This window comes from Choloepus didactylus, chromosome 23, assembly GCF_015220235.1.
Source record: "Choloepus didactylus isolate mChoDid1 chromosome 23, mChoDid1.pri, whole genome shotgun sequence".
NCBI lineage: Eukaryota > Metazoa > Chordata > Mammalia > Pilosa > Megalonychidae > Choloepus > Choloepus didactylus.
The window spans coordinates 27,930,588-27,953,641 of NC_051329.1; the positions used below are offsets into that span (position 1 = coordinate 27,930,588).

Below are 23,054 nucleotides of genomic sequence, written 5' to 3' on the forward strand. Positions count from 1 at the left end.
TTTGTTTCCTCCCCTGGAAAATGGCAGTGGTGCTGCACTGCTTCCTGGCCTGGGGCCTCGGACAATGAGGTCCCCCCAAGGACCATAACCAGCCCGGTCATTTACAAAGTCCTTTATTAACAAGTCAATAAAAAAGGAGAGAGAGGGAGCTTTAAAAATACTTTTCTTAGAAGCCCCTGGAGGGGGCGGCACTGTCAGAAGGACTTGCCTGATGAGAGGGAAGGCCACCCAGCCAGAGGCAGAACGGAGACCGGGGGGGCCCTGCACAAAGGGGCGGCGCAGACCTCAGGCAGGGACTGTGCAGACGCCGAGGCCACGTGGGGAATGTTGATGGGTTGGGGGCTTCCAGGTGGGAGCCCTGAGCACCATGTTCCCCGGTGTGGGCAGGTTCATGGCAGCGCCTGCCCACTTCATGTGTGGGTGCACACACACGTGTCCATGTGAGAGCCAGTGCCTATCCGCAGCTTGCATACAGAGAGGGGCACGAGGGGCTTCCCCCTGGTGCAGGAACGGGGGCTCATCCCAGGGCTTAAGGAAATAGCTTAGAGAACCCCCGGAAGCCTGGGGGCGAGGGAGGAGGGCAGGGGCTGCCCTGTTCCCCCAGGGGCTCAGGAGCCCAGGCCCTCCTGCCTCCGCTGGAGGACCTCGATGACGTTGCTGATACCATCCTCAGGTACCTGCAGGCAGGTGGGAGGGAGGAGTCAGGGCTGACCCTAGCGGCTCAGCTGATGGCTCCCTGTGTCTCCCCACTCCCGGGCCCCGCCCCCGAATCCCTGGTGCTCACCAGGGCGTGGTCAAAATTGAAGGTGCTGATGTAATAGGCAGAAATGTCAGCCGCAGCCAGGGGACCTGCAATCTGGGCAACGATCCCGCATTCATCTGAGGGGTGCAGAGGGGCGTACCTGAGTCACCTCGCCCCCCCCCCCCACAGGCTCCTCCCAACACATCTGGAGCTGCCCTCACCAAAGCCCAGGGGCTGTCCACCGATGCGAACCATCCTCCAAAGCTCCCCGGAGGAGCTGGTCAGCAGCAGGTCACTGGGGAACCTGGAGGCAGGCAGGCAATGAGCGGGGCACCCCCCATTGCCCCCCGCCCACTCTGAGCCCCTGGGGCAGGACAGCCTGGTGACCTCAGAATGCAACGCCCCGGCCCCTCCCTCCCTGGGTCTGTGGCCTGCCCAGAGTTGGGGGTCACGTACTGTTTCTGCGTCTCAGCGTCCATGACGATGGAGATATAACCCTCAATGAGGGAGAAGGCAAAAAAGGGGATGGAGCTGGGTTCAGGGCCGCCAGAGGCTGCCTCCTTGGGGGCACTGGGGAGGGACAGAAGGCTCAGGGGCTCTGTTGGTTGCCCAGGCCACTCCCGTCTCTTCCCAAACCTGAACCCTGGGAAGGGGCTGGCACCGGGGGGCCTGAGCAGAGCCCCCTGTAGCTGGGCTACTCTGTTCTCCAGTATGATTGCCTTGATAATGAGCTCTGCCTATGCCAAAGATAAAGGACCCCGGGGGCAGGGGGGTCTGACCAGGGCTCGGGCTGGGATGGCTTTGCTGTCACTGCTGGAAAGACCTCCAGCTGCAGGATCAGGGATCTCCCCTAAACATCACTGAGGGCACGTGGGTGTCATGGGCTGCTGGAACCCCACTAACCAGAACAGGACCCAGAGTGGCGGCACCTAAGGGGTGGGCAGAAAGGGGTGGGACAGAGTGCAGTAACAGTGATTTGAGGATGGTGGGGGTGGGGGAGGGGAGGCAGCCGGAGGCCCACCTGTGCGAGTAGAAGAGGACATCGATGAGTGTGGTGGCGATGGCTGGCAGCGTCTCAGGGTCCAGCGTGAGGACACAGAAGCGGTTCTGTGGGCTCTGGATGGGATGCACCGTGGGGCTGGGCCCTGAGGGACCCGGCAGCCGTCAACAGGCGTCTGTGGGTTGGGGCGCCCCCTGGTGGCCGATCAGGGAGCAGCCGGGCCTGGCTTGGAGTCGTGCTCTCCAGGCACACAGGCCTGGTTTCCCCAGGCCTCAGTCTCCCCATCTGGTGAAGCAGACAGCGCCTGCTGGTCTCCCCATGCCCACAGATCCACCTGCACAAGGGAAGGGGCCCTGGCAGGGTTTGGGTGTCAGGGGGTGATTCTCATGCCCTCACCATGCTGGGCACGGGGAAAGCCGTTGCTGGAATCATCCCTGGCTACCGGCACAGGTTCCCCGCCCACCTCGCGGTAAATGTCAAACTCCTGGGCCAGCGTGTGGATCACCACGGACAGGTCCTGCTCCCGCACCTGGGTCGCAAAGAGGTGACACATCATGGGGATCCCCAAGCACCCGTGCCCATCCTGCCCTGCGCCGGCACCTGTGGGAAACTCACCAGGATGAAGTCCGTCTGATAAGTGGACAGCATTAGCACAGAAACGTGGTGTTCAGCCAGCGGTGTGATGACCGAGCGGGCGATCTTGGTGACCCCAGCGGCCTGCACCGCTGTGGCTGTGTTGCTGTGAGATGAGACGTTCAGTACCAGCCATGTGGCTTCAGCTACTTGTAGGAATTCAGATGGGGGCAGCTCTGCGGGCAGGGGGCACATGCCCAGTCAGGGCCTCAGTTTCCCTGTCTGTGCCTTGGAGAGCCCTGCCAAGGTAAGGACAGGTCTGGAGACTGGGGCTGCCCTCCCCACCCCCATGTTCTACATTTGAGAGCCATATATATGCTATGATGGAGAACTATTTCAGGTGCTGGCCCACTGGGAATCAGAACTTCCCAGTTAAAATCAGAGCTCCAGATTCAGACAGACTGGGGATCAAATCAAGCTTCACCATTTACTTGCGGTGAGACCTGGGACTAGATATTTAACCTGTCTGTACCTTAGTTTCCTCATCTGTGAAATGGGATAACAGCACCTACGCCATGAGGGTGTTCTGTGGGTTAACAGAGGCTTTACACTACCTGTACCACCAGGGGTCGCCAGCAGATCAAGCTAGCCTGGGAAAGACTTGCCCCTCCGCAGATCCTGGCTTCCCGGCATTAAGGACAGGGAAACTAAGGCCTGAAGCCCAGCAGTGGGGGGAGGGCCAAGTTCCAGTTGGCTGGCTCCAGGAGACTCCAGGCCTGTGAGGACGGGCCAGGCTAGCAAGAGTGGGAGCCAGACATCAGCCCCAGGGTGCTGGGAGGGACTAACCAGGCTGGCGTCCAGTCCAGAGCAGGGGCCGGGCTGGGGTGACTGCTAGTCGCCCAAGCACAGCCAAGAGGCCCCCAGGACCCGCCCTGGGGTGGCTGCCTGATCCTGCATTCCTTCCCCACTCCTGGAGTTCCCAGACCAGTGGGGGAAGGGAGGGCCTGCACCAGGGAGAAAAGTCCACAGGGGAGTTTTAACAGCTGCAGGAACCCCAGACTCTTGCCCAGAACTGTAACTGAGGCCTCACTGCCACCTGTGGTCTGAGGCTGCTAAATGCCCCTCACACACAGCCCAGTTTAGAAAACCCAGAACCATCCAGAGGAAACAGGCTCAGAGAGGGGAAGTGACTTGCTCAGGGCCCACAGCTGGTGAGCAGTAAGGCCTAATTCAAATCCAGATCCATCTGCCTTAAGATGCCAACTCCTGTGAGAACCCTGTAAAGAAGGGATGACCCTTCCCGTGCTCCCCCTCTCAGCCAAGCCCCCACCTTTGAAGCCCTCTTCGTCCACCATAAGCGTGTAATCCTCGGGGGTCTCGGTCAGGCTGAAGAACTTGCACCTGGTTGGAGGGTAATAGGGGGAGGAGGGAGCGCCTTCAGCCTGGAGTGGAGAGCTCCCAGTGGACTTCGCTCTATCTGCTCAGAACAGACCCCCGCGGGGCGCTACCCCTCCGGCCTCAGTTTCCTTCCCAGTGCAATAGGGTGTGGGTGCCATCTCTGAGATCGTACTCTGTTTTACGCCTCCCGAACTCCTCAGGACTCCTTTCCTGGTCTCTTCACTCACTCCCCTCACCCTCATTCCAAGAGGAAGGGGGGGCTGACCATGACGACAGCCCCGGGAATGTCGGACCTTGGACCCCAAAGGACGGCGCTTTGACCCCATATGAGGTGCTCGGAAGAAGCTCCCCGCAGTCGCCAAGAAGGGATCTCCCTTTTGACACCACCGGAGTAAAGCATTGCCCACCACAGGCTGTTTGCGCCTTGACTGGCCCTGGGAGGGGGCCTCGTGGGGCCGGATAGGCGGCGGTCCGGGGAGGGTAGGCCCAGGGCGGATGGCGGCCGGAGGGAAGGGCCCTCCCCTCCTGCTCCCGCCCGCCCCGCGGCGATCCTAATGCCCCCGACCCTCGCCCGGAGCGACAGCAAAGCCCCCTCCGTCCCGATCTGAGCCCCGGAACCCAGGCGCGCACCGGCTGCGGCGGGGCAGGAACAGCAGCTTGATGAGCGGGTGGGTGTAGAGCCAGAGACCGGGACGGGCAAGGCTCAGCACCCGCACCCGGTGCTCTAGGATGTGCAGCTCCATCACGACCCGCGCCGATCCGACCCAGCCGCCGGCCAGACTCTGGCCGCACTGGGGGCGGGACGGCGGGGGTGGCGCCGGGGGGCTTAAAGGAGCCGCTGCCCTGCAGCGTCCACGCCGCCTGCTGCGCGTCTGACTCGCCCCGCCCCGCCCCGCCCCGCCCCGCCCCGCCCCGCTCCCTAACGGCCACGCCCCGCCGGACGGGCGACCTATCCGGAGTGGCCACACCCCCTCACACGCCGGGATCGCCCCCGGCTTTTTCTGGCCCGCCGGGCCCCGCCCCGGCTGGCTCCGCCCCGGCTGGCTCCGCCCCTTTAGCCTTGGCTCGGGGATCACCGGTTCACCCCACCCCTCGGCGTCCCCCAGGCTCCGCCCCTGCCGCGCCCCCTCCCCGGGCTCCGCCCTTTCCGCTGGACGCCGGCAGCGCCTTAGGGGAAGTCGTTCCTGCCCTTGGAGTTTGAAACTGGGTTTTATGGTTGAAGTCATTGAGGCATACTAGGGTTCGTCTGGGACCAGAGCGCTGCCCGCGACCACCTGGGACGTGGAGGGACGGGAGTCCACTGTGCAGTCGGGGCTGTCCCGTGACTCCCTCAAAAAATGTCCGCGTCGCCTTTTTCCCTCTTTCCTCTCGTCGGTCGGCAGGGTGTAGGCTCGCCAGAGTTGGCCGGGGTGGGGGTGACAGAGACCTTCGTTGCACCAGCAAGGATTGCCTAGGATCATTATTGATATATACCCCTCCCTATTTAGTGAGGCTGGTGAATGCGCTGACAAGGAGAAACCTGGACTGGACTGGGACACCCCCACACCTGTTCTTCTCACCCAGCTTTCAGAGCAGAATGTTCCCCTGCAAGGTCACAGAGGAGAGGGCTCTGAGCAACATGCTATGGGGTAGGGGACAGAAGGTGACTCAGGCTTAAGGCTTGAGGACCCTCAACACTAACCAAGTCCAGAAGTGTTAGGCCAGCAATGCCAAGGCTCAGACTTCAGGGGTCAGATCCACTGGGAGCTCAGGCCTGAGACCTGAGCTCTGCTGAGGCTTCCCAAAGCTCATTTAGCAGAACTCAGCTGGCCTGAGCACATCTCAACTGTCATTAGGTCCAGGGAGGACCCTCAGATACCACAGATCTGACACTCATTAGGGCCACCTTGGACTCATTTCAACCTTAGGACTGAGTTCTCATACCTCCTTAGATCTAAGAAGACCCCAAGGCTGAGCAGGCATCAGCATGAGACAGGGCTGAGCATCCTCAGGCCTCAGATCTGAGCAGTCTGAGAATTAGTCCTAACGAGGCCTCTGACCTGTCAGGCTCCGCGGACCTGAGCAGGTATCCTGCCTTATCTGGAGCCTCCATTATAGGCAGATGGAAGCAGAGCTAAGCTCTCTCTCCTGGGACTCTCTAGCACAGCCAGTTCCTGTGGAACACTGTGCAGCCACCACATCCTGGCCTGTCCCCTAGAGGACAGGGGGGAGGTGGGGCATTTTTCAAAGGCTGGGAAGCACCCCATCACATCAATGGCAGGTGCAGATGGGGTGGGAAACCATAGGGGTGAGGGGTAGGAGGCAGAAAGTGGGTGGCCTGCTCTGATAGACCTGTGCGACCCTTGACCTCCCTAGGCCTCAGTATCTCCAGCTGTGCCAGGACAAGATGTTCCATGCTGGAGGACCTGTGATGCCTGAAAACTCCCAGGGAGGCTCTACCCCTCCTTCTCCTGCTCCCTCCCCACCACGGCCAGGCCCAGCCTGGTTAACAGCCAAGAACAGCTGCTATTGTTTGACTGGAAAAGCTGCTTCCTCAGCAGAAGGGGGACCTCTCCCAGGGACACTGTCCTCGCCCTCACCCTCGCCAGTCGTCAGGTTGTGACTGCAGAGGCTGCCTGGGTCAACTGCAGAGGCAGTTCACCCTGGGACCCTGGTCAGGAGAGGCAGTGGAGGGGCTCTGGGTGCAAATCTGGCCCTGCTTCCCTCCTCAGGAGGTTCCTTTCCCACTTAGATCCTGCTTCCTAATTTGTAAAATGAGAATATACTAACTTACCCAGGAAGGCTGCAGTGAAGAGAAACCATTCAGATCCATGGCCCGACCTGCCCAGCCTGGCACATGGTGGGTGATCAGTCAACTGGAGGACCCAGACTTCTCCCCCCAGTCCCCTGCCTCAGTGGAGGCCTGGCCCGAGCATGTGAGGACATACATGGACTCCAGTCCTGGCGCCACTGCCTGGCCCAAAGTGAGTTCTCAGAACCTCACTGGGGCCTGAAGTGATGTCCAGACCAGGCCTCAGAGGAGAAGGACCCTGAAGCTGCCTCTTTAAGGCGCCCCCTCCCTCTCAGTGATGGGAAGGGACCACAGCTGGGGAACTCGCCCTGCTCTGCCCCAGCCTGGGCTCCAGCCCTCGTGCCCCTCATCCATGGCAGCTTATGGCATGGGCCAAGGGGATGGGATAGGGGAAATGGGGCCCAGGAACAGGGGCTGGTCCTGGCCTTGGCACCCCCTGTGGCAAAGGTGCCTGTCAGAGAGGCCCTGGTGCAGGCTGGAAGGGGAATCTGTACATTTTGAAGCGGAGATGCTGGGCACCAGGTGGGTACCCCTCCTAGTCTCTAGCTGCACACCAGCACTATACACAAGCCTGTTTATTTCTGTACAAAAACATGTTCATGTTCCTATTTTACACAAAGAGCACCCCACCCTTCAGCCCACCCTCTCCCCTCAAGCTAGGGCCCCAGCATCCCCCAGGAGGACAGGGCTGAGTAAGGCCCACCATTTAGCCCTCACTTGTGTCTACCCTGGTTGGACCAGCCCGAGCGCTACTCTGGAGAAAATAAATAAGGAGGCTTAGGCAGAATCTACTGGGCCAGCCAGACTCCATGAGGCCCAGCGGCCAGGCGCTTAGACCTCCAAGGGTGGGCAGTCCCTGGAATGTCAGTCCATAACCGTGTAGGTGTGAGGAGATCCCACCCCAGAGGGCGGACTGTAGGGTTACAAGTAGGTGTCCTCACTCCCCTGGGACGTCAGGCTCTCCTGGGAGTGGTGGTGGGCCAAGTCCTGTGGGACCAGGTCCTTTGGGGGCATGTCCTGTGGGGGGCATGCGTCTCCTGCAGCGGCTGCCACCTCAGCTTCATTTGGGGCCGGGGGCTTGTCCAGCTGCCCACTTGCCTTCGCCTGCTTCCGCTGCTCCTTCTGGACCTGCTTGAGAGGCTTGGGCTTGGTTTTGGAGCCAGGGAGGGGGGCATCCAAGGGCAGGCGAATGGATGGTGAGGGCTGCAGGGCTGGCCGGGGACCCGGCTCCGCCTCCAGGATGGCCTTGGCACCATGCAGCCTGGGCAGAGAGCGGCCCTGCAGCTCACCACGTGTCTCCTGCCAGCGCCGCAGCTGGATGAGGTGCTCTCGCTCAATCTGGCGCTCAGTCACGGGCAACTCCACCACCTGTGGGGCAGCAATGGGCACACGGTCATCAGGGATAGAATCTTCCCCTCTGCCTCTCTGCCTCTCTGCCTGAGCCTGGGATCTCTATCAGTATTACCAGCCCTGGCCATGAAGGCTGACCCAGGGAGGATGGGGTCTGGTCCCTGCAGCTGTCACAAGTCCCTGAGGTGAGTGCCAGGTGAGCCGACACTTGAGAACCACTGCCTCAGAGGAGAAAGCCACCCAACTCGTGATTTCACTTGTCTGACTCCATGGGGGTCGGCAGGGTAAGGGCTCGGCCAGGACATACCTGCTGTCTGCCAACTTGCTGCTTCACTGCCCAGATCAGCCTGGCTACCTAGTATCAAATTCCAGCTCTACCACCTCTGGCTGGGTGACTCTGGGGGAGTCACTTTGTGGTCCTCCCCTGATCTAGCTGTTGGGAGAAGCAAGTACAAAAGTGCAAGGCTGCTTTTCTGTCTCTGCCCCACACATGAGGTCAGCCCTGCCCAGCCTGGCCATGGCCTCACACAGAGAAGCCGGCCACACAGCAGCTGCCTACCTCACTGCAGCCCCTGAGGGACAAAATCCCACAAAGAAAAAAAAAAAAACAGCCCAATGCCATGAATGTGGTACCAGGGAAGAAGAGGAAAGATTACCGGCCACAGCTTCCTCTTCTACATTCCCAAGTGGTTAAGGCTAACAAGCCAACCACTTCCCTGGTGAGGAAGGCCCGACAAACCTAGGCCTCTCTGTGCCCCTCTCCTTGTTCAGACAGGATGAGGAGAGCAACAAGGTCTATCTGCTGTCCTGGGGCTGCTGAGTACACGCCTGGCATGGGTGACCTGCCCTCAGGGGCACAGGGTTGCCAGTCTCTCCAAATCAGCCTCCTCCCTCCTGGTGGTGAGGGGAAGGAGTGGGCCGCACCTCCTGGACCAGGAAGGCCTCCTGCATGATCTTGGGGCTGAGGCTCCGCAGCCGCTCGATCGTCTCGTACTGGCCCTGGCAGGATTTGAGTTTCTCGGGAGAGCCCAGCGCATGCTTCAGCAGCACAAGCCCCACCCGGAAGATGATCTTGACTCCTGCAGAGTGGGCGGGTGGATGAGCACACAGGCCTTCTGAGGGTTCTTTGGAAACCGAGGCCCCGCACTGTGGGTTGGGCTGGAGGCAGGGGTGCTTCCCCCTAGCCCAGCCTGGTACCTTCACAGAAGAACATGTCCCAGACACGCAGCACGGAGCTCCAGGGCAGGGTGCGGGCGAAGGCACACATGAACCACTCCGTCATGTAGAGCAGCGGGTCAATCTTCTGCCGGCTGAGGTGCTTGTGGGCCACGGGTGACACTTTCTGCAGTAGTGAGAAGAGGATCTCTCCGTCCAGCTGGATCGCCTCCTGGGGGGACAGAGGCCACGGGGCCATGACTGTGGGCCCACGGCAGCCAGGGCAGGGACTACTTATGCCTCTGGCCTTTACTACCTGCTGGCAGGGTACCCGCCTCCTGCTGGATGCTGGGGATGCTAGGATGTGCAAACCAGACTCAACTGCACCCGTGCCCCCTGCCACCCCATGGAAATGGGAAAGGCACACATGAATCACATGAGCAAAGAGACTAAGGGTGGGGGGAGAATGGGGCTAAGTGCCCAGAACAAGGCAGGGTCAGGAACGCTGCTGGGCAAGCATGTGCTGGAGGGTCCCTGCCAGAGGTCAAGGGAAGCTCCCTGAGGACTGAAGCAGAGGGAAAGGTGGAGTAATCAGGGTAAGGAGATGGAGGAAGGGAAAAAGGAGGTTCCAGGCAGAGGAAACAGCCCATGCCAAGGCCTTGAGGCAGGAAGGAAGTTGGTGTGCAGGAGGAACTGCAATCTTGCCTGTGTGGCCAGAGTGGCCGGAGGCAGAGATGGAGGACAGTGTGGAGCCGACGAAGCTGGAGCCTGGGAGCCCCGACCCTGGAAGGCCTTGGGACTTCAGCCTGAAAGTGACAGAAGGCTGGGAAGATTTTCACCTGGGGCAGGAGTGGCTGTGGAGAGAAGGGCCTTTGGAGGGGGCCAGAGAGCATCCAGCCTGGTGCAAGTTCTGGGCCAGGCACTCACCAGTTTCTCGCTGTAGTAGCCAGGCAGGTACTTCTCACAGATCTGCACAAGGCACCAGAAAGCTTGCTGTGGGCGAGAGAGACAGGTGAGGCCTTGCTGTCACATGCTCCCTGCCTGCCCGCCCAGGGGCCTGGTGTACCTCAGCAGGCATGTGCATGAGCAGCACGGCGGCAATGGGTGCTTGGGCCTGGCAGTAGCCCTCCTCGGGTCGGTACAGTGTGTAGGCCTTCAGCACACGGAACAGGTCCTGCTGGCTGTGGAGAGACCGAGCGGGGAGGGGTGATAGGTTTGACTCTGCACTCACTGCCCTCAGTTGTGCTCCACTTGAACAGGCCTGTCTCAGAATCTGCACTCCCTGGAGAGGGGAGGTGACCTGCTTAGGTCACCAAGGGGTTGGTCTCCCACAGCAGCATATCGACTCTCACTTGACCAGAGTTGGAACATCCCCATTCGACAGGTGACGGCTGAGGTTCAAAGGGAAGTATGGGTTTCTCACTGGCCTCTCTGTTCCCATGACTGTCTTGGTCCCCTTGCCTTCCACACTTCTTCCCCACTCCTGCATTCCTTCCACCCACCCAACTCCGCTAACCCTCTTCCTTTCCACCAAAATCTGTTTCCAAAGAGGACCAGGCCACGCAAGCTCTAGCACTCTGGGAAGTAAATGATGAATGTTGCTCTGGAGGAAAAAGGATACTGAGAGGACCCATCAGACTCAAACCAAAGAGGTGAATATAATAGTGGAGCTTTGGACACCCAGTTTCTGGGCCCGCAAGGTACCCCAAACTCATTTTACCTCCTCTACCCCACTGAAGGACTGGGCCCAGAGTCCTTTGCCAGCCCACAAATTCCCAGCCTACTCACCCATGGCCCCCCCGGGACACAAACATCTCGTGGAAAGGGAACTGCCGGTGTAGGTCACGCTCAATCACATCCAGCCACTTGGGGTCCCCAGGGGACAAGTCTAGCTCCTGGAAGCAAGGGCATATATTAGGGCTGGAAAGGGCTGGGGGCCACTTTGGCAGGATACACTGTTCCAGGTATTAAAGGAGACCCTCACCAGGAGTGATGCTCATCTTATTCCATCCCAGTACCTGGCCTTCCTGAGAACAAGCAAGCCCAGGCATGGGAAAAGGGGAAGTAGGGAGGGCCCTGGAAACACTGAAGGGTGATCCTGACTCCAGGGAGACCCATGGGCAAGCATGTCCCACTCAGCTACAGCTGCAAATGACTTCCAGCACTTCCCATGGGATGCCTTAATGTGCTCAGTCTCCCCTTCACGTGGAAGGCTGTGCCTCAAAGCCAGAGCCAACTCCTGCTATCTTAGCACTAAGCCAAGTGCTGAGCTGAGCCCAGAGGACTCTGGGCCTCACTGAATCGTCAACCCTAAAAGACAGGGCCTATCATTATATCCTTTGCACAGAAAGGAAACTGAGGGTCAAAGAAAACTCACCTGCCCAAGGTTTCATGTTAGAAAACTGTGGGACCAGCATTGGAAACCAGGTCTGACTCCAGACTCCTCAATCCCATCTCCTCAGTCACCCACCTCCCCATGCAGCTGGCAACTGCAGGGGTACTGAGCTATCGTCACTTATTTAGGAAGATATGTGTGTATGTGTGTGTGTGTGTGTGTGTGACTGGCACAAAGTATTATCTGGAGGGACATCTGTCAAACACTAACTTCAGATCCCTCTCTTGGTGCTAGGGTTTTAATTATTCTTTTCTTTGAACTTCCACAAATATTTTATCGTGAGTACCATTTATAAAAACAAAATAGCAATTACAAAAAGAAAAATCATTTCTGGGTCATTGGAAATATTCTCGAACTTGATTTGAGTGTTGGTTACATGGATATGTGTTAGTGGTCAAAACTCACTGAACTACACACTTTAAGATCTGTGCATTTTATTCTATAAATTCATACCTCAATAAAAAAAAAAAAAAAGAGAGAGAGAGAGAGAGAAAAGAAAAAAAGGAAAAGCAAAAACAAAAATCCAACCCAGAGGGCTGAGCAGAGAAGCAGACTAAGTACAAGTTGACTGCAGGTGGGGCAGCTTCAGAGTAGGCTCTCAGAAGGAAGGCCAGGTTCTAGCAAACACACCAGTGACTTCATACAAGCCCCTTTCCCTTTTGTGCCCTTATAGGTGGATGACCCAGCAATTAATCTAAAAAAACTAGGGTACTTGACTAAAGAAAGTAATGAGGTAAAAAGCTGGACAGAGTGTTCCAGGCTGGAGAGGCTGGGAGGGGCCAGGGAACCTCCGAAGGGGGCCCTTGAGCACACACAGCAGAGGAGACTGGGCAAGCTCTGGAGCCCCACATGCCTTCAAATTGGGCCTGTGGAAGTCCTGTGCACCCCCCCCCCAAATCAGGCCCAGGGCTAGGTACTGTCTGAGCACAAGGCAGATTTACTTATGTCGAAAAGGGAGGAAGGCCCATGAGGTGGGAACCTAAGAACCCAAAAAGTCAATTCCTAGAATATGTTCACCTGGCACCTCAGCAGCCTAAGGTAGGTGCTCAACTGTCCATGGATTGATGATGAGGGGCAGGTGAAGGGCTACAGGGAGAAAGGGTGCTGGGAATTGAAGGCAGGTATGAACTGCTGGCAGACAAACCAGTGACTGCAGACACCTGTCTGGGCCTGCAGCATTGATGAGCACCTGAAAAGTGTTGGCACCATCAGGAGGTAAAACCAGAGAAGAAAACCAAGTAAGAAAAGGACCAGGAAGGCCCTGCCTTGTCCAAGGACAAAGGAAGAAACAGTGAGTACAGGAAAAGATGGAGCCACCAGGGGCTGCAGAACCTGCCCTGACTCCTAAGGCTTGAGGTTGGCTACCTAGGTCTTTGGTGATGAACGGAGAGCCTGAGGGGAGTGGGGGGCTGGGTAGGTAACACGGGAAAAAGGACATGCTGCCATCCCCAGTCCCCTCAACATATCTGTGCCTCTAGGCTTACATCCCTGTTGGGTTCCTCACCCACAGATACGTCCTTCCAGGTGTGCTCCCAAAGGCAGGAACCCCCACTGAACTTAAGTGCACACTGTGCCTCCCAACTAGAAAGCCTTTTGCAGCAAATTTACCTCCCCTACCATGACTCCCTACACATGCAACACATACAGTGCTGCACTCTGCTGCTCACAGTGAGGGTGAGCTTGTGTTTGCTAAACTGGCTTGGGGACTGGCTCTCCCACCCAAGCTCTTGGCCCTCATGCCTGTGCTCTGGTAGCCTGAGGGAGAACAAGGCAACACCAAGTGGGGAAGCTACGGACCTAGTATAGGGCCTGAGCCTCCCTGTCCACTCAGGAGGCAGCCCCCTGAAATGGGGATAATATAGCCACTGATGGAAGAAGACTCTGGAGTCAAGAGGTCGTTCAACTAGGGTTTGTTATTTGTGCTCTGTAGAACAGTCCAATCACCCTGATTCAAAACTGTCCCAGACAGACACCCCACCAGTCTGCCTGCTCCATTCCCCAACCCCATGCCAAATACGGTCAGCAAACAGCTCTGCCCCTCTCCAGGTCAACAGCAGAAACTCCAGGCTGCCCTGCACTGCCCCCACATACCCCTCCCAAAGAATGGGTTTGGCAGGACAGAATTGTTCACTGAAGCATGAAGTATGTCAATAAATAGCTGGGGGCTGGCAGCTCTGTCTGTCTGCCTGTCACGAGTCCCAAGGGCCTGGAAAAAACCCTGATGCCTGGGGCCAAGTCTGGCTGGTAAGCCAGGACAATCCCAGGGAAGCCAACTACATCCCATAGTTCGCTAGGGAAGTTGGTTGGAAGAGCTGCCCAGCCTAGGTGGGCACCAAGAGGCCCAATGAATGGCTCTGGTCAGCCATGGGGGAGGGAGCAGCAGAGAACGTGCTCTCACTGGCCACTGACTAGTTCTGACCTTGAGGATACTGGTTTGGCTCTGCCACCCCCAGGGCTAAAGACTCACTCACAAGGAATCCAAGTGAACCAGTCTGCAGTAGCCTTGTCTGGCTGGCCTTCAGTCAGGCAGGAGAAAGAGTGGAGGATGGGAAGCCAGGAAGTGCTGAGGGTCCTGTGGTCCTGTTGGGTAAGCCCACAAAAGCCCAGAGCACAGGGCCCAAAGCAGTCAGGTAAGTGGTCTGAGTCCCCTCCTGAAAACCAGGAGCTGGGAGGTGGCCCACTAAGCCCAAGAAAGCAAACCTGAGTGCTTATCGGGAGAAAGAGCTGGAATGTGGGCGACAATCTGTCCATGCTACTGAGACCTGCTTAGGGCAGGAGCCTCTGAGGAGGAGGGTTCCCAGGAGTCACAGGTGCAGTATTGGGCCAATATGGCCTTTTGGAGCTGGGCAGCCGGGCACGTGGCTGGTGGTTCCATTGATCGCTCACACTGCTGAGAATCACTGCCACGGGGAGGATGACAAGAGATGTGGGAGGAATGGGAATGGGAATGGGAAGGGAAGAGAAGGGAAGGGAAGAGAAGGGAAGAGAAGGGAAGAAGGGAGGGAAACTCACATCAAACTTCCCAGGGTTCTGCTGTAGCTTCACTTTGCCTCCTGAGAGGTATTGCCAGGCACGGCCCCGCAGGGAAGGTGGGATGCCCTTCTGGCACCGCAGACGGATCTGAAAGTCAAAAGGAGGGCTTTGCCATGCAACCACCCAGAGGCTGCCCACTCCTGTTGGCCAGTGTTTATGGGTCTTCAGGGAGCACAACAGCAAGATCAGAAAAGGGGATAAAGGAGGACTTTCCTACTGTTGTTACAATGCAGATCCTGGGGTCGGGGGTGGGGGGAGTGCCTGCAATTAGACATGTTGCTGCCAGGTGATGGTGGAGTCCCCTTGGCACCATATTCCCTAGCCCAGTGACAAACAGGCATTCCTGAGGTCTACCGCAAGATCCACTTTCTGAATCAAAACAGAACCCAACAAGTTGGGTGAGGTCTGTGGAGGTTACCAGGGAGTGATCTGCATGGTGAGCTGCACAGCTACAGCCACAGGGAAGGGAGGTCACAGCTGACCCAGGGCACAGCCCACGCAGTTCCATGGGGGTGTTTAGGCAGCCATGTGGTAGCACCAGCCAGCCTCGAGAGGACAAATCTCAGCAGAACTTAGAGGGAAGGTGACACCCTTTTTGCTTCGGTCAGGAATCCCCTCCCCTCCTCTCCCAGATCCTGAGCCCCTAGGTTCGCCAGCTAGGGCAGGGGCAGCAGGCCTAGGTGGGAGTCCTGATACCAGCTCCTGCTAAAATGGCACCTGCCTTCCCCGACTCAGACTGGGACAGGTGAAGCAGAAGGTGTTTGGAGAAGCTCATGACCTAAGCTAGTGCTCAATTCGTGCTAGCTGTGTGTATCAGAAAAAGCCTTCCACTGCCAAAACCCAGTCTGAAAAACTATCTTGTTAGGAAACTGAGGCATAGAGTGGGGAAAAAATATTTATGTCACATAAGTGAGTGATCCCACTACATCCTACCTACACCATTCAGGCTGGGGGCCCCAGCCCTGTGTACTCTCCCCTTCACTGGCCTCTTGAACCAGACAGGGAAGCGGGCTCCCCCTGGGCTTGGTGCTGGAATGGGGCTCTGAAAGCAGCTGCCCTGACCATCCTGCTTGACCTCAAGGTCAAGGGCCAAGGAGGGCAGGGATAAGGGCAGGGGAACCACTCCCATGGAATTCAGGAGGGGGATTTCTAGAGAAATTGGCCAATGACATCTACCTCACCCCCAACATGAAGCAGCCTGGCCTGGGATGAAAGGCGATGGGGACACAGGGTAGTGGGAAGAGCACAGGAATGTGGTGTGAATCCTGCTGCACTGACCTTGAGCCAATCACTTTTTTTATCAGCTGTAAGATTGGAAAAATAATAGGTATTCTGCAGAGTTTTTGAGAGGATTTTATCAGAAGGCAGGAAAAAAGGTGCCTAGCATGGGACCTGGCAGTATAAGCTCAAGAAATGGTGACTTCATTTCAACCCTCCATTGCAGGAGAATGCCTGACAAGGAAACCCCAAGGGCTCAGGCTTGTACCTAGTGGAAACTCCCTCAAACAGTCCCATTGGAAACTCTCAAAGGAGCGGGACACTGAAGCCGACTTTCCTGGTGATGAGTGCAAGCGAGAGAAAACTTCCCAAGGGTCAGGGAGAGTCAAGAACCAGGAAAGAGACGGGCCCAGGGTGGTGGGGGAAAAGCAGCAGTGTCTGGTAACAGAAGCCTGGAAAGTGGGGAGAGGAAGGGAGAGGAAGGCAACTTCCTCAGAGGAAGGTTTTCTGCTGCTGTAGGACAAGGGTCTCTCCTTAAGGAAGCCGCTTCATCTGGGCAGGTTTTGGCAAAGGAAGGGTTGCACTATGGCCCAGAGCCATAGGCCCTTCAACCATCCCCCATCCCAGGGCCAAGTTCTGCCTGAACCAGACCCTCGTCATCACAGCCCCCTCCATACTTGGCCTGCCCTGGGGAGTACAGGAACCATCTTCAGTCCACTAAGGTTCCCATTAAGGTTCCCAAAGAGGCCCTGCCCTCACTGTAAGGAGCCGCCCAGGGCTCCAGGAGGCTCCCCAGTCAGGATGGAGAGTCAGGTGACAGAGAGTCTGTAAGGATAACGCTTGAGAAAGTGCTCCAAGCAGAAAGCACAAGGGATTATCATTCTCTGAGGCAACGCCTTGGGAAGGGTCTCTGATGACAGCTGAATGAGGCCACACCCTTGCCTGCTGAAGGGCAGGGGCCACAGATTGAGCAGACCCCAGGGCTGAGCACCATGGGGAAAGGGCTACAAAGGGGAAGACAGCATTCCAGCCATAGCCCAGCCTCTCTGCTGCAGAATTCTGACCTTGACAAAACGGGGTTGGGAGAAAGAGGCACACTCCCAACAGAGCCTGTCCCTTCTCTTGGGACTGGGGATGAGTCTGCAAGAAGTGTTGGGTCTGGGTCACTTCCTGAAACAGGTATTGCCCCTCCTGTGCCATGACCTTCCTGAACAAAAGGAGAGCCCAGGCCTCTGCAGTCAGACAGGAAGAGCTTCCAGGCCAGGGTCTGGTGTGACCATAGTGGAGGTGGCAGACGAGATGCCCTGGAGTGGTCCCATCGTGAGCAGAGAAAAGGACAGGAGATGCCCTCTAGACTAGCCTCTGGGTGGGATGGGGAGAAGCACTCCTGTGGTGATCTCTGCTGGGTAGTGGCAGCCCTCAGGCTCTAACCACAGTACCAGGGAAGCAAAGGGGAAGAGGAAGGGCTGCTGGCCACTCTGCTAAAAGGAGCTCCCCAAGGTTCCCCTCTGGAACCCCTGTTTGCAAGGGAGGCTGGGGCCAGAAGGCCAAGCCATAGTTCCTGCCAGCCATAAGTCACCACAACAGACAGCCGGCGAGTCAGCTTGAGCTCAGGGTAAGAGACTGAGGGGTGAGGAAGCAGGAAAACAGACCCCAGAATTAGACAGAATGCAGTTGAGGAATAGCTGCCCAGAGGGAGAGAGAGAGAGAGAGAGAGAGAGAGAGAAATATTTTCTAATAAGCAAAAAAGAAAAATGAGTGCCCCCAAAGCCCAACTAGAGCAGCAAGCCTGGGTGAGCTCTCCTGCCACGGGCATGGGACTTTGTAGTCTATGAAGGACTTATAGTCATCAGCTTATGGGACAGGATTATCACTCCCACCCAACAGGGGGAAACTAAGGATGAGAGGGTGAAGTGATTTGTCCAAAGTCACACAGACAGCCATGGGCAAGAGAGGAAGGGAGTGGAGTGGGACAAAGCACACATCTGCTCTGGTTCGGCACTCTTTCTGTCAGGCCTTGCAGCCTGGACCAGACCAATGTGTAAGCTTTCAATAGCAGGAAATTGGGTTTGCTCTGTGGATAGGGAGGTTGTGGAGACACAGCCCAGTGCGGAGGCTCTGGACAGACTCCTCAGGCCAGCTGGAGCCCCTCTAGGCCAGGGAGGCCTAGACTCTGCAGAGGGCAGCTAAGGGGCATTGGCACTTGTACTTAAAGGAGCTCCTACAGGAGACAGAGCTAGTGCCTAAGAAAGCCTGACTTTAAAAAGACCATTTCTATAAGAGCTTATTAAATGTGAGGTGGCTTTTCTTTCCTTTTGCTTTGGCCAGTAAAGCAAGAGAGAAGTCAGCAAATTAACCTAGAGGGTGAGGAAGGCACCTTATTTTTGGTGGTTAAAAGCACAGGCTCTGATTAAGACTGCCTAGGCTCATATCTCAATTCCACAGGTCATTTAAGCTATGCCTTATTTATAAAGTGGGGACACTACTACTACCAGCCTTATTGGGGTGTTGTAATGATTATCCAAGACAAGCTCCTGGCACACTGCAAATATTCAACACACATTAGCTATTATTAATATTATAAAGTCCTCCCTGAAAGGTGGTAAACAGCATTTAAGGACATCTCTCAGAAGGGCTGGAGAAAAGCTACCTATAAGGGCTTTTGGCTAAAAATGATATTGAAGTTTGACTCCAGGATAAAGTCTACATGAGTCTGAAGTCATCTGTGAGGGCCTGAGTCAAGGCTGGGCCCTGCCCTTCAGCTGGCTTCTGTTCCTCATTTCAGAGATGGCAGATGGGGGACACCTAAGGCAGCCTGGCAGTTGGAGAAGCCCTGCTCTCCTAAACTGATGAGGTTCCCCCTTTTGCTTCCTCCTTTCCATGCTGCCAACTCCTAGTTCAAGGCCCAAGGCCCAGGCCCCCTCACCTTTTTGTGCTTCTTGGCCATCCATTTGTCCCAGTTGTTGAGCATGTCCAGCCACTTGGACTCCCTCTGCCTCAGCACCTCCAGGGGGACTTCCTCCAGCCTGTGGAGCAGAGGGCAGGGCCAGTGAGCGATGCCAAGAGAAGCAAAGGCCCTGGCTGAGGGCCCAGCCACCAGTCTGGGGCCGCCATTCCTCCCCATGCAGTTCCCTTGGGAACTGCTAACCCATGCACTCCCTAAAGCAGATGAGAGGGAATGCTGCCCCCTCAAGGAAGGCCCACGCCAGAGAAACACCAGGTTCAAGTGCCCACCCACAATGTACAAATGGACGAGGGGTCACCTTGCCTCTCAGGGGCAGAGGCCTAAGTGCCTTCACCTGTGTGCATCAAAGCAAAGCATATCCATCCTGAGTCTACCCAGGAAATGAGCTTCCTCAGAGGGCCTGTGTGCAGGGAGCAGGATTGGACACAAAAACTTGCCAAACAAGGATAGAAAGAACATGCTCACCTCTTGACTCTAGCGAAACCAGTTACTCATAGTTTCCCCAATTACGCCCTGGCCCTTTCCCACCTCTCAGCCTTTGCTCATGCCAGTTTCTGCTGGAATGCTCTCCAAGTTGTCTCCACCTATCAAAATCTTACACACACTTCAAAGCCCTAACACCACCTCTTGGATATGTTCAACACCTATTTACCAAGCAGCCACTGTGTACAAGGTGGGGGTCTCTAGACTGGTCACAGGGAAGCACTCCTTTGACTAGAACAAGGTCCCTGCCCTCATGGAATTGACATTCTAGTGGGCGCTAACAGTGGGGAAAACCTTAGCATCAAGACCCACCCCAGGCGGGCAGGCTTAGCCAGAAGGCTAGACTGAGTCGAATGAGGGGCAAAGAGATGGAGAAGACTAACATTTGTAGTTGGACAGCTTCCTTATTTAGCTTACAGAGCAATGTTGGTTTAAAAAAAAAAAAGTACGCATGCCTCTCTCTTCACATACCCACTCATTCTCTCTCTTCTTAAAAAGTATTTCAAAGTGGTGGATTATGGATGTTTTTAATTTCTCTTTTTTGTGTGTGTTTCTTAGGTATTTTTGTTCAATTAAAAAAGTAATGGACAGTATTAACAACATAAAACATTAATGACAGATGAGAACACAGAGGCTCAGGGAGAGAAAGCAAGGGCTAGGGAGGGAAGCTCACTCGAGTCAAACAGCAAATCAGTGGAAAAACCCAGATTTAAATCCAAGTCATTTCCTAGCCAAAAGTCCACACTCAATCCTGCCTGACCTCCCAGAACGGAGTGCAGTGGGAGGGGGAGCAGGCTTAAGGTAGCTCTGAGGAGGCTCTCAGCACAGGACACATTGGGGATGCGGCTTGGCCCACGCCTCACTTCTCTCTCTGCCGGAAGGAAATGAGCTGCTGTGACTTTTACTGGTTGGAAGAGCAGAGGGAGGGGCCCTGCAGAGCTGGGGCCTGAGAGACACAGAAGGGCATGTCTCTTCCTTCAATGGGCTTTATCTGGGGAACAGCACAGGCCTGAGAACAACCTGGAACTCAACAGCTGAAAAGGCTCTATGGCCTGGGGCAAACGGGCCCCTAGACACACTGCCACCCCTTCTTGAACCACTGCCCCTCTTACAATGCACAGACAGAACCAGGTCATAAGGACATTTCCTTCCCTTCCCTCCCTAACAGGAGAAAAGCAGGGACCAAGCCTGTAGGTTAGGTAATTAAGAAAGGGGCGTCTCCAGGCAACCCCCAAACACACAGGAGCGGAAACCAAAGGCCCACACCATGCTGCCTCCCATCACCTACAATGCACTCGCTTATGCAACAAGCAGGGATGAGCCTTCTAGTTATCTATGCATAAGGGTGTCCACACGAGTAAACAGGAAGTTCTGGCAGTTATGGATGTAGGTAACATCTGATCCAAACTCTCCATCACACAGATGAGAAAACTGAGGCTCATGGAGGGGGAGGCTTTCACCTGGGCGTACCAGTTTCCAGAGAATTCTCATGTGATTTAAAACAAGCTCATCTCACACCTCAACTCTTGGGTCTGTCTTTGTTGGTAAGATATTACTACAGGGCTTTGGAGATACCCATTCTCCCAACTGCAGATACACAGAGGAACACAAAGTTTAGTGTTCTTTTAACTGATGCCAGATAAGAGTTTTGGCAGTTTCAAAGCCCCAACATCAAACCTCAAACCGGCATTTCAATAAAGTACAAAACAAACTACCATATTTCCTGAATTCAAAGATACCACTGATTTAGGCTACATCATTGGTTTGGCAAAACCTTCTCAGAAACAAACAAACAACATCACCAATTAAAAGATCTGTTTTGGTTTTTAAAACCTTAATAGGAAAAATTTTGAGGAAATATCATCTTTGGAATTGGCTTTTCCTCCGACAGCGGGCGTTTAATCCACCCAAAAATGGTGAGAAGGTCTGGCCGTACTCAGCACATCACTTGCTCTCTAACCGTGGGCTATCTAACTGCAGGTAGACTTCTCTCTATGCATGTGATGTGCTCCTGAAAAGTTGCTGGCTATCCATCTTTTAAAACTCAGAAGGTTCATGTAGCCTTCAGTCTGGTCAGTCAGGATATCAGAAGGCATCTGCTCCAACAGCTGTCTAATAAAAGAATCCCTTCTACAACAGCCAAGTCCCTTTCCCTCTTGGAGCCTCAGTTTCCCTTTATGCTTGGGCAGCCTACCTTGTGAACTGACCTTCAAAAGATGCCCAGAGAGGAGCTGCAAAATGCAGGGAGGGTCAGAAGGGGTCCCTGCAAACAGTGTAATGGTGTAGAGGTCCTGGCAGGGGAGGGAGAACATGAGCCACAGTTGCTAGAGTATAAGGGACCAAATGGCCCGTGAGGAATGTGCCAGTTCTGAGGGCCTTGACTTCTGCACTATACTCCTTTGTCTCTACAGGTCAAGCCCTCGTCCTCTAGGCCTGCCCAGATCTCACTAATTGTCCTCTGACCTGAAGACCTTCATCCTGACTTAGAACAGCACTTTCCAAACTTTTTAAACTGACACCCACATTAGAAAACACATTTTATACTGAGACCCTATACATATATATGTATAAATATCTATATATGTGTATATATATATATATATACTCACACATATATATATATATATAACTGAAATAAATTTTATGAAACAATTTACTCTTCCATATACTAATGCACTCTGAGTTGTTTCTGTCCAATTTTATATTATTCTATTCTATTGCATTTTTGTTAATGCTGTTCACAACCCCCTAAAATGGATTTCAGCACTAACTCATTAACGGGTCAAGACATGAAATATGAAATGAGCACTTCATTACCACTTGTTCATATTGCTCAGCATTGCACCTTCCTTTCGTGGCCCAGATCTTGAACTTTTTTTGTAACCGCCCCCCATATACCCCACAGGTGCTTACCAGGAGCCTGCTTGGTTTTCACCATCACATCATGACTCTGCTGCCTAAGGCAGCAACTTGGTCTCCCTAATAGCCCAGTGAGGTGGATCCCTCATAGATTATTATTTCCATTTGAGCCATAAAAAAATTGACTTGCTCAGAGAGGTTGTATGACTTTGACAAAGTCACAAAGCTAATAAGTGGGCAATAGAACCTGGGCTTTCCCTCTGCCACAGTGACTCACATGCTGCTCTGACTTCTTTGGGAAGCCTACAGGGAAATAAGGCCCTTCTCTAGATGCAGCTGTGTGGCTCTATCTCTGGCCCCAAGTTCCTGGAGATAAGGCCCCAGTGTTCTGACTGCCCCAGAGCAGCCTGCCCGTGCACAGCAAATGCTTGGTGAGGCCAATACCTGGATGGGTACAGCTTGCAAGCATAACCTCAGTTGGAGACAGTAAACCTGGGCAATCTGCCATTTGCTAGTTATCCCATTTTCTGAGGGGGCAGAGGCACAGAAGAGACAAAGGGGGGCAATCATGGAGTGCCTGATCTGAGAATCTGCCAGGCTCCCTGGCTGAGCTAGGTTTAGCCAGGCTGTGCCATGCTATGCTATGCCCCGCCCAGGCCATGGCCCAAGGCATCAGGGACACTCTGCTGACCCCATTCCCTGCAGGCTCCCAGTTCCCTAGCCCTCTCCACAAACTCAGAGGCTGAAGGTTTCCAAGAGCTCAGAGGGTCAAGACTAGTTCAAGACCACTGAGAACAAAGGCTGGGGCTCTCTCTTCCCTTGTCCTTCAGGACATATGCTTTCTGCCCAAGTATACCTCAGCCAGTTGTGGTGCCCGTGCCCGTACCCATGCCCCCTATAGTGGAAGATACACCTTGGTCCCAAGGAACCAGTCTAACCCCCTCCTCCTAAGCCTCACTACCCTAGGCAGTCCAAAGAGAAATACACCTCACACAGACAGCTCAAAGTCACAGACCACAGGACTGATTTGCCTCATGAATGACCAGAGTAGGGTCTGTGAAATCAACCAACCCAGCTTCCATTCCAGTTCCT

The 23,054-nt window shown here is 55.3% G+C and overlaps 2 protein-coding genes across 4 annotated transcripts in view; both read right to left on the reverse strand.

Moving 5' to 3' along the window:
• Positions 1 to 97: 97 nt before the first annotated feature.
• On the reverse strand, positions 98 to 4,586 carry CASTOR1 (cytosolic arginine sensor for mTORC1 subunit 1). Of its 3 annotated transcripts, none has more exons than XM_037817238.1 (9): positions 4,344 to 4,584; positions 3,646 to 3,716; positions 2,358 to 2,551; positions 2,139 to 2,271; positions 1,764 to 1,887; positions 1,199 to 1,312; positions 964 to 1,046; positions 785 to 879; positions 98 to 677 (listed from the first exon to the last, which is right to left on the reverse strand). In XM_037817238.1, the coding sequence occupies exons 1-9, from the start codon at positions 4,454 to 4,456 to the stop codon at positions 609 to 611; spliced, it is 996 nt and encodes a 331-aa protein (XP_037673166.1). In that variant the 5' UTR covers positions 4,457 to 4,584; the 3' UTR covers positions 98 to 608. The 3 variants fall into 3 exon arrangements, with proteins under 3 accessions (XP_037673166.1, XP_037673168.1, XP_037673167.1); XM_037817240.1 differs by having other exon boundaries at positions 2,358 to 2,614; positions 4,344 to 4,408; XM_037817239.1 differs by lacking the exon at positions 1,199 to 1,312 and having other exon boundaries at positions 4,344 to 4,586.
• Positions 4,587 to 7,119: 2,533 nt separating this feature from the next.
• The window catches only part of TBC1D10A (TBC1 domain family member 10A), a 28,764-nt gene continuing 12,829 nt past the window's right edge, over positions 7,120 to 23,054 (reverse strand). Inside the window, exons 2-9 of the mRNA XM_037816860.1 lie at positions 18,582 to 18,681; positions 14,417 to 14,524; positions 10,798 to 10,904; positions 10,076 to 10,190; positions 9,937 to 10,002; positions 9,052 to 9,241; positions 8,779 to 8,933; positions 7,120 to 7,872 (exon numbers count right to left, since the gene is read on the reverse strand). Of these exons, the coding sequence (XP_037672788.1) occupies positions 7,426 to 7,872; positions 8,779 to 8,933; positions 9,052 to 9,241; positions 9,937 to 10,002; positions 10,076 to 10,190; positions 10,798 to 10,904; positions 14,417 to 14,524; positions 18,582 to 18,681 (1,288 nt within the window). The 3' untranslated portion in view covers positions 7,120 to 7,425. The remainder of the gene's footprint in view (positions 7,873 to 8,778; positions 8,934 to 9,051; positions 9,242 to 9,936; positions 10,003 to 10,075; positions 10,191 to 10,797; positions 10,905 to 14,416; positions 14,525 to 18,581; positions 18,682 to 23,054) is intronic.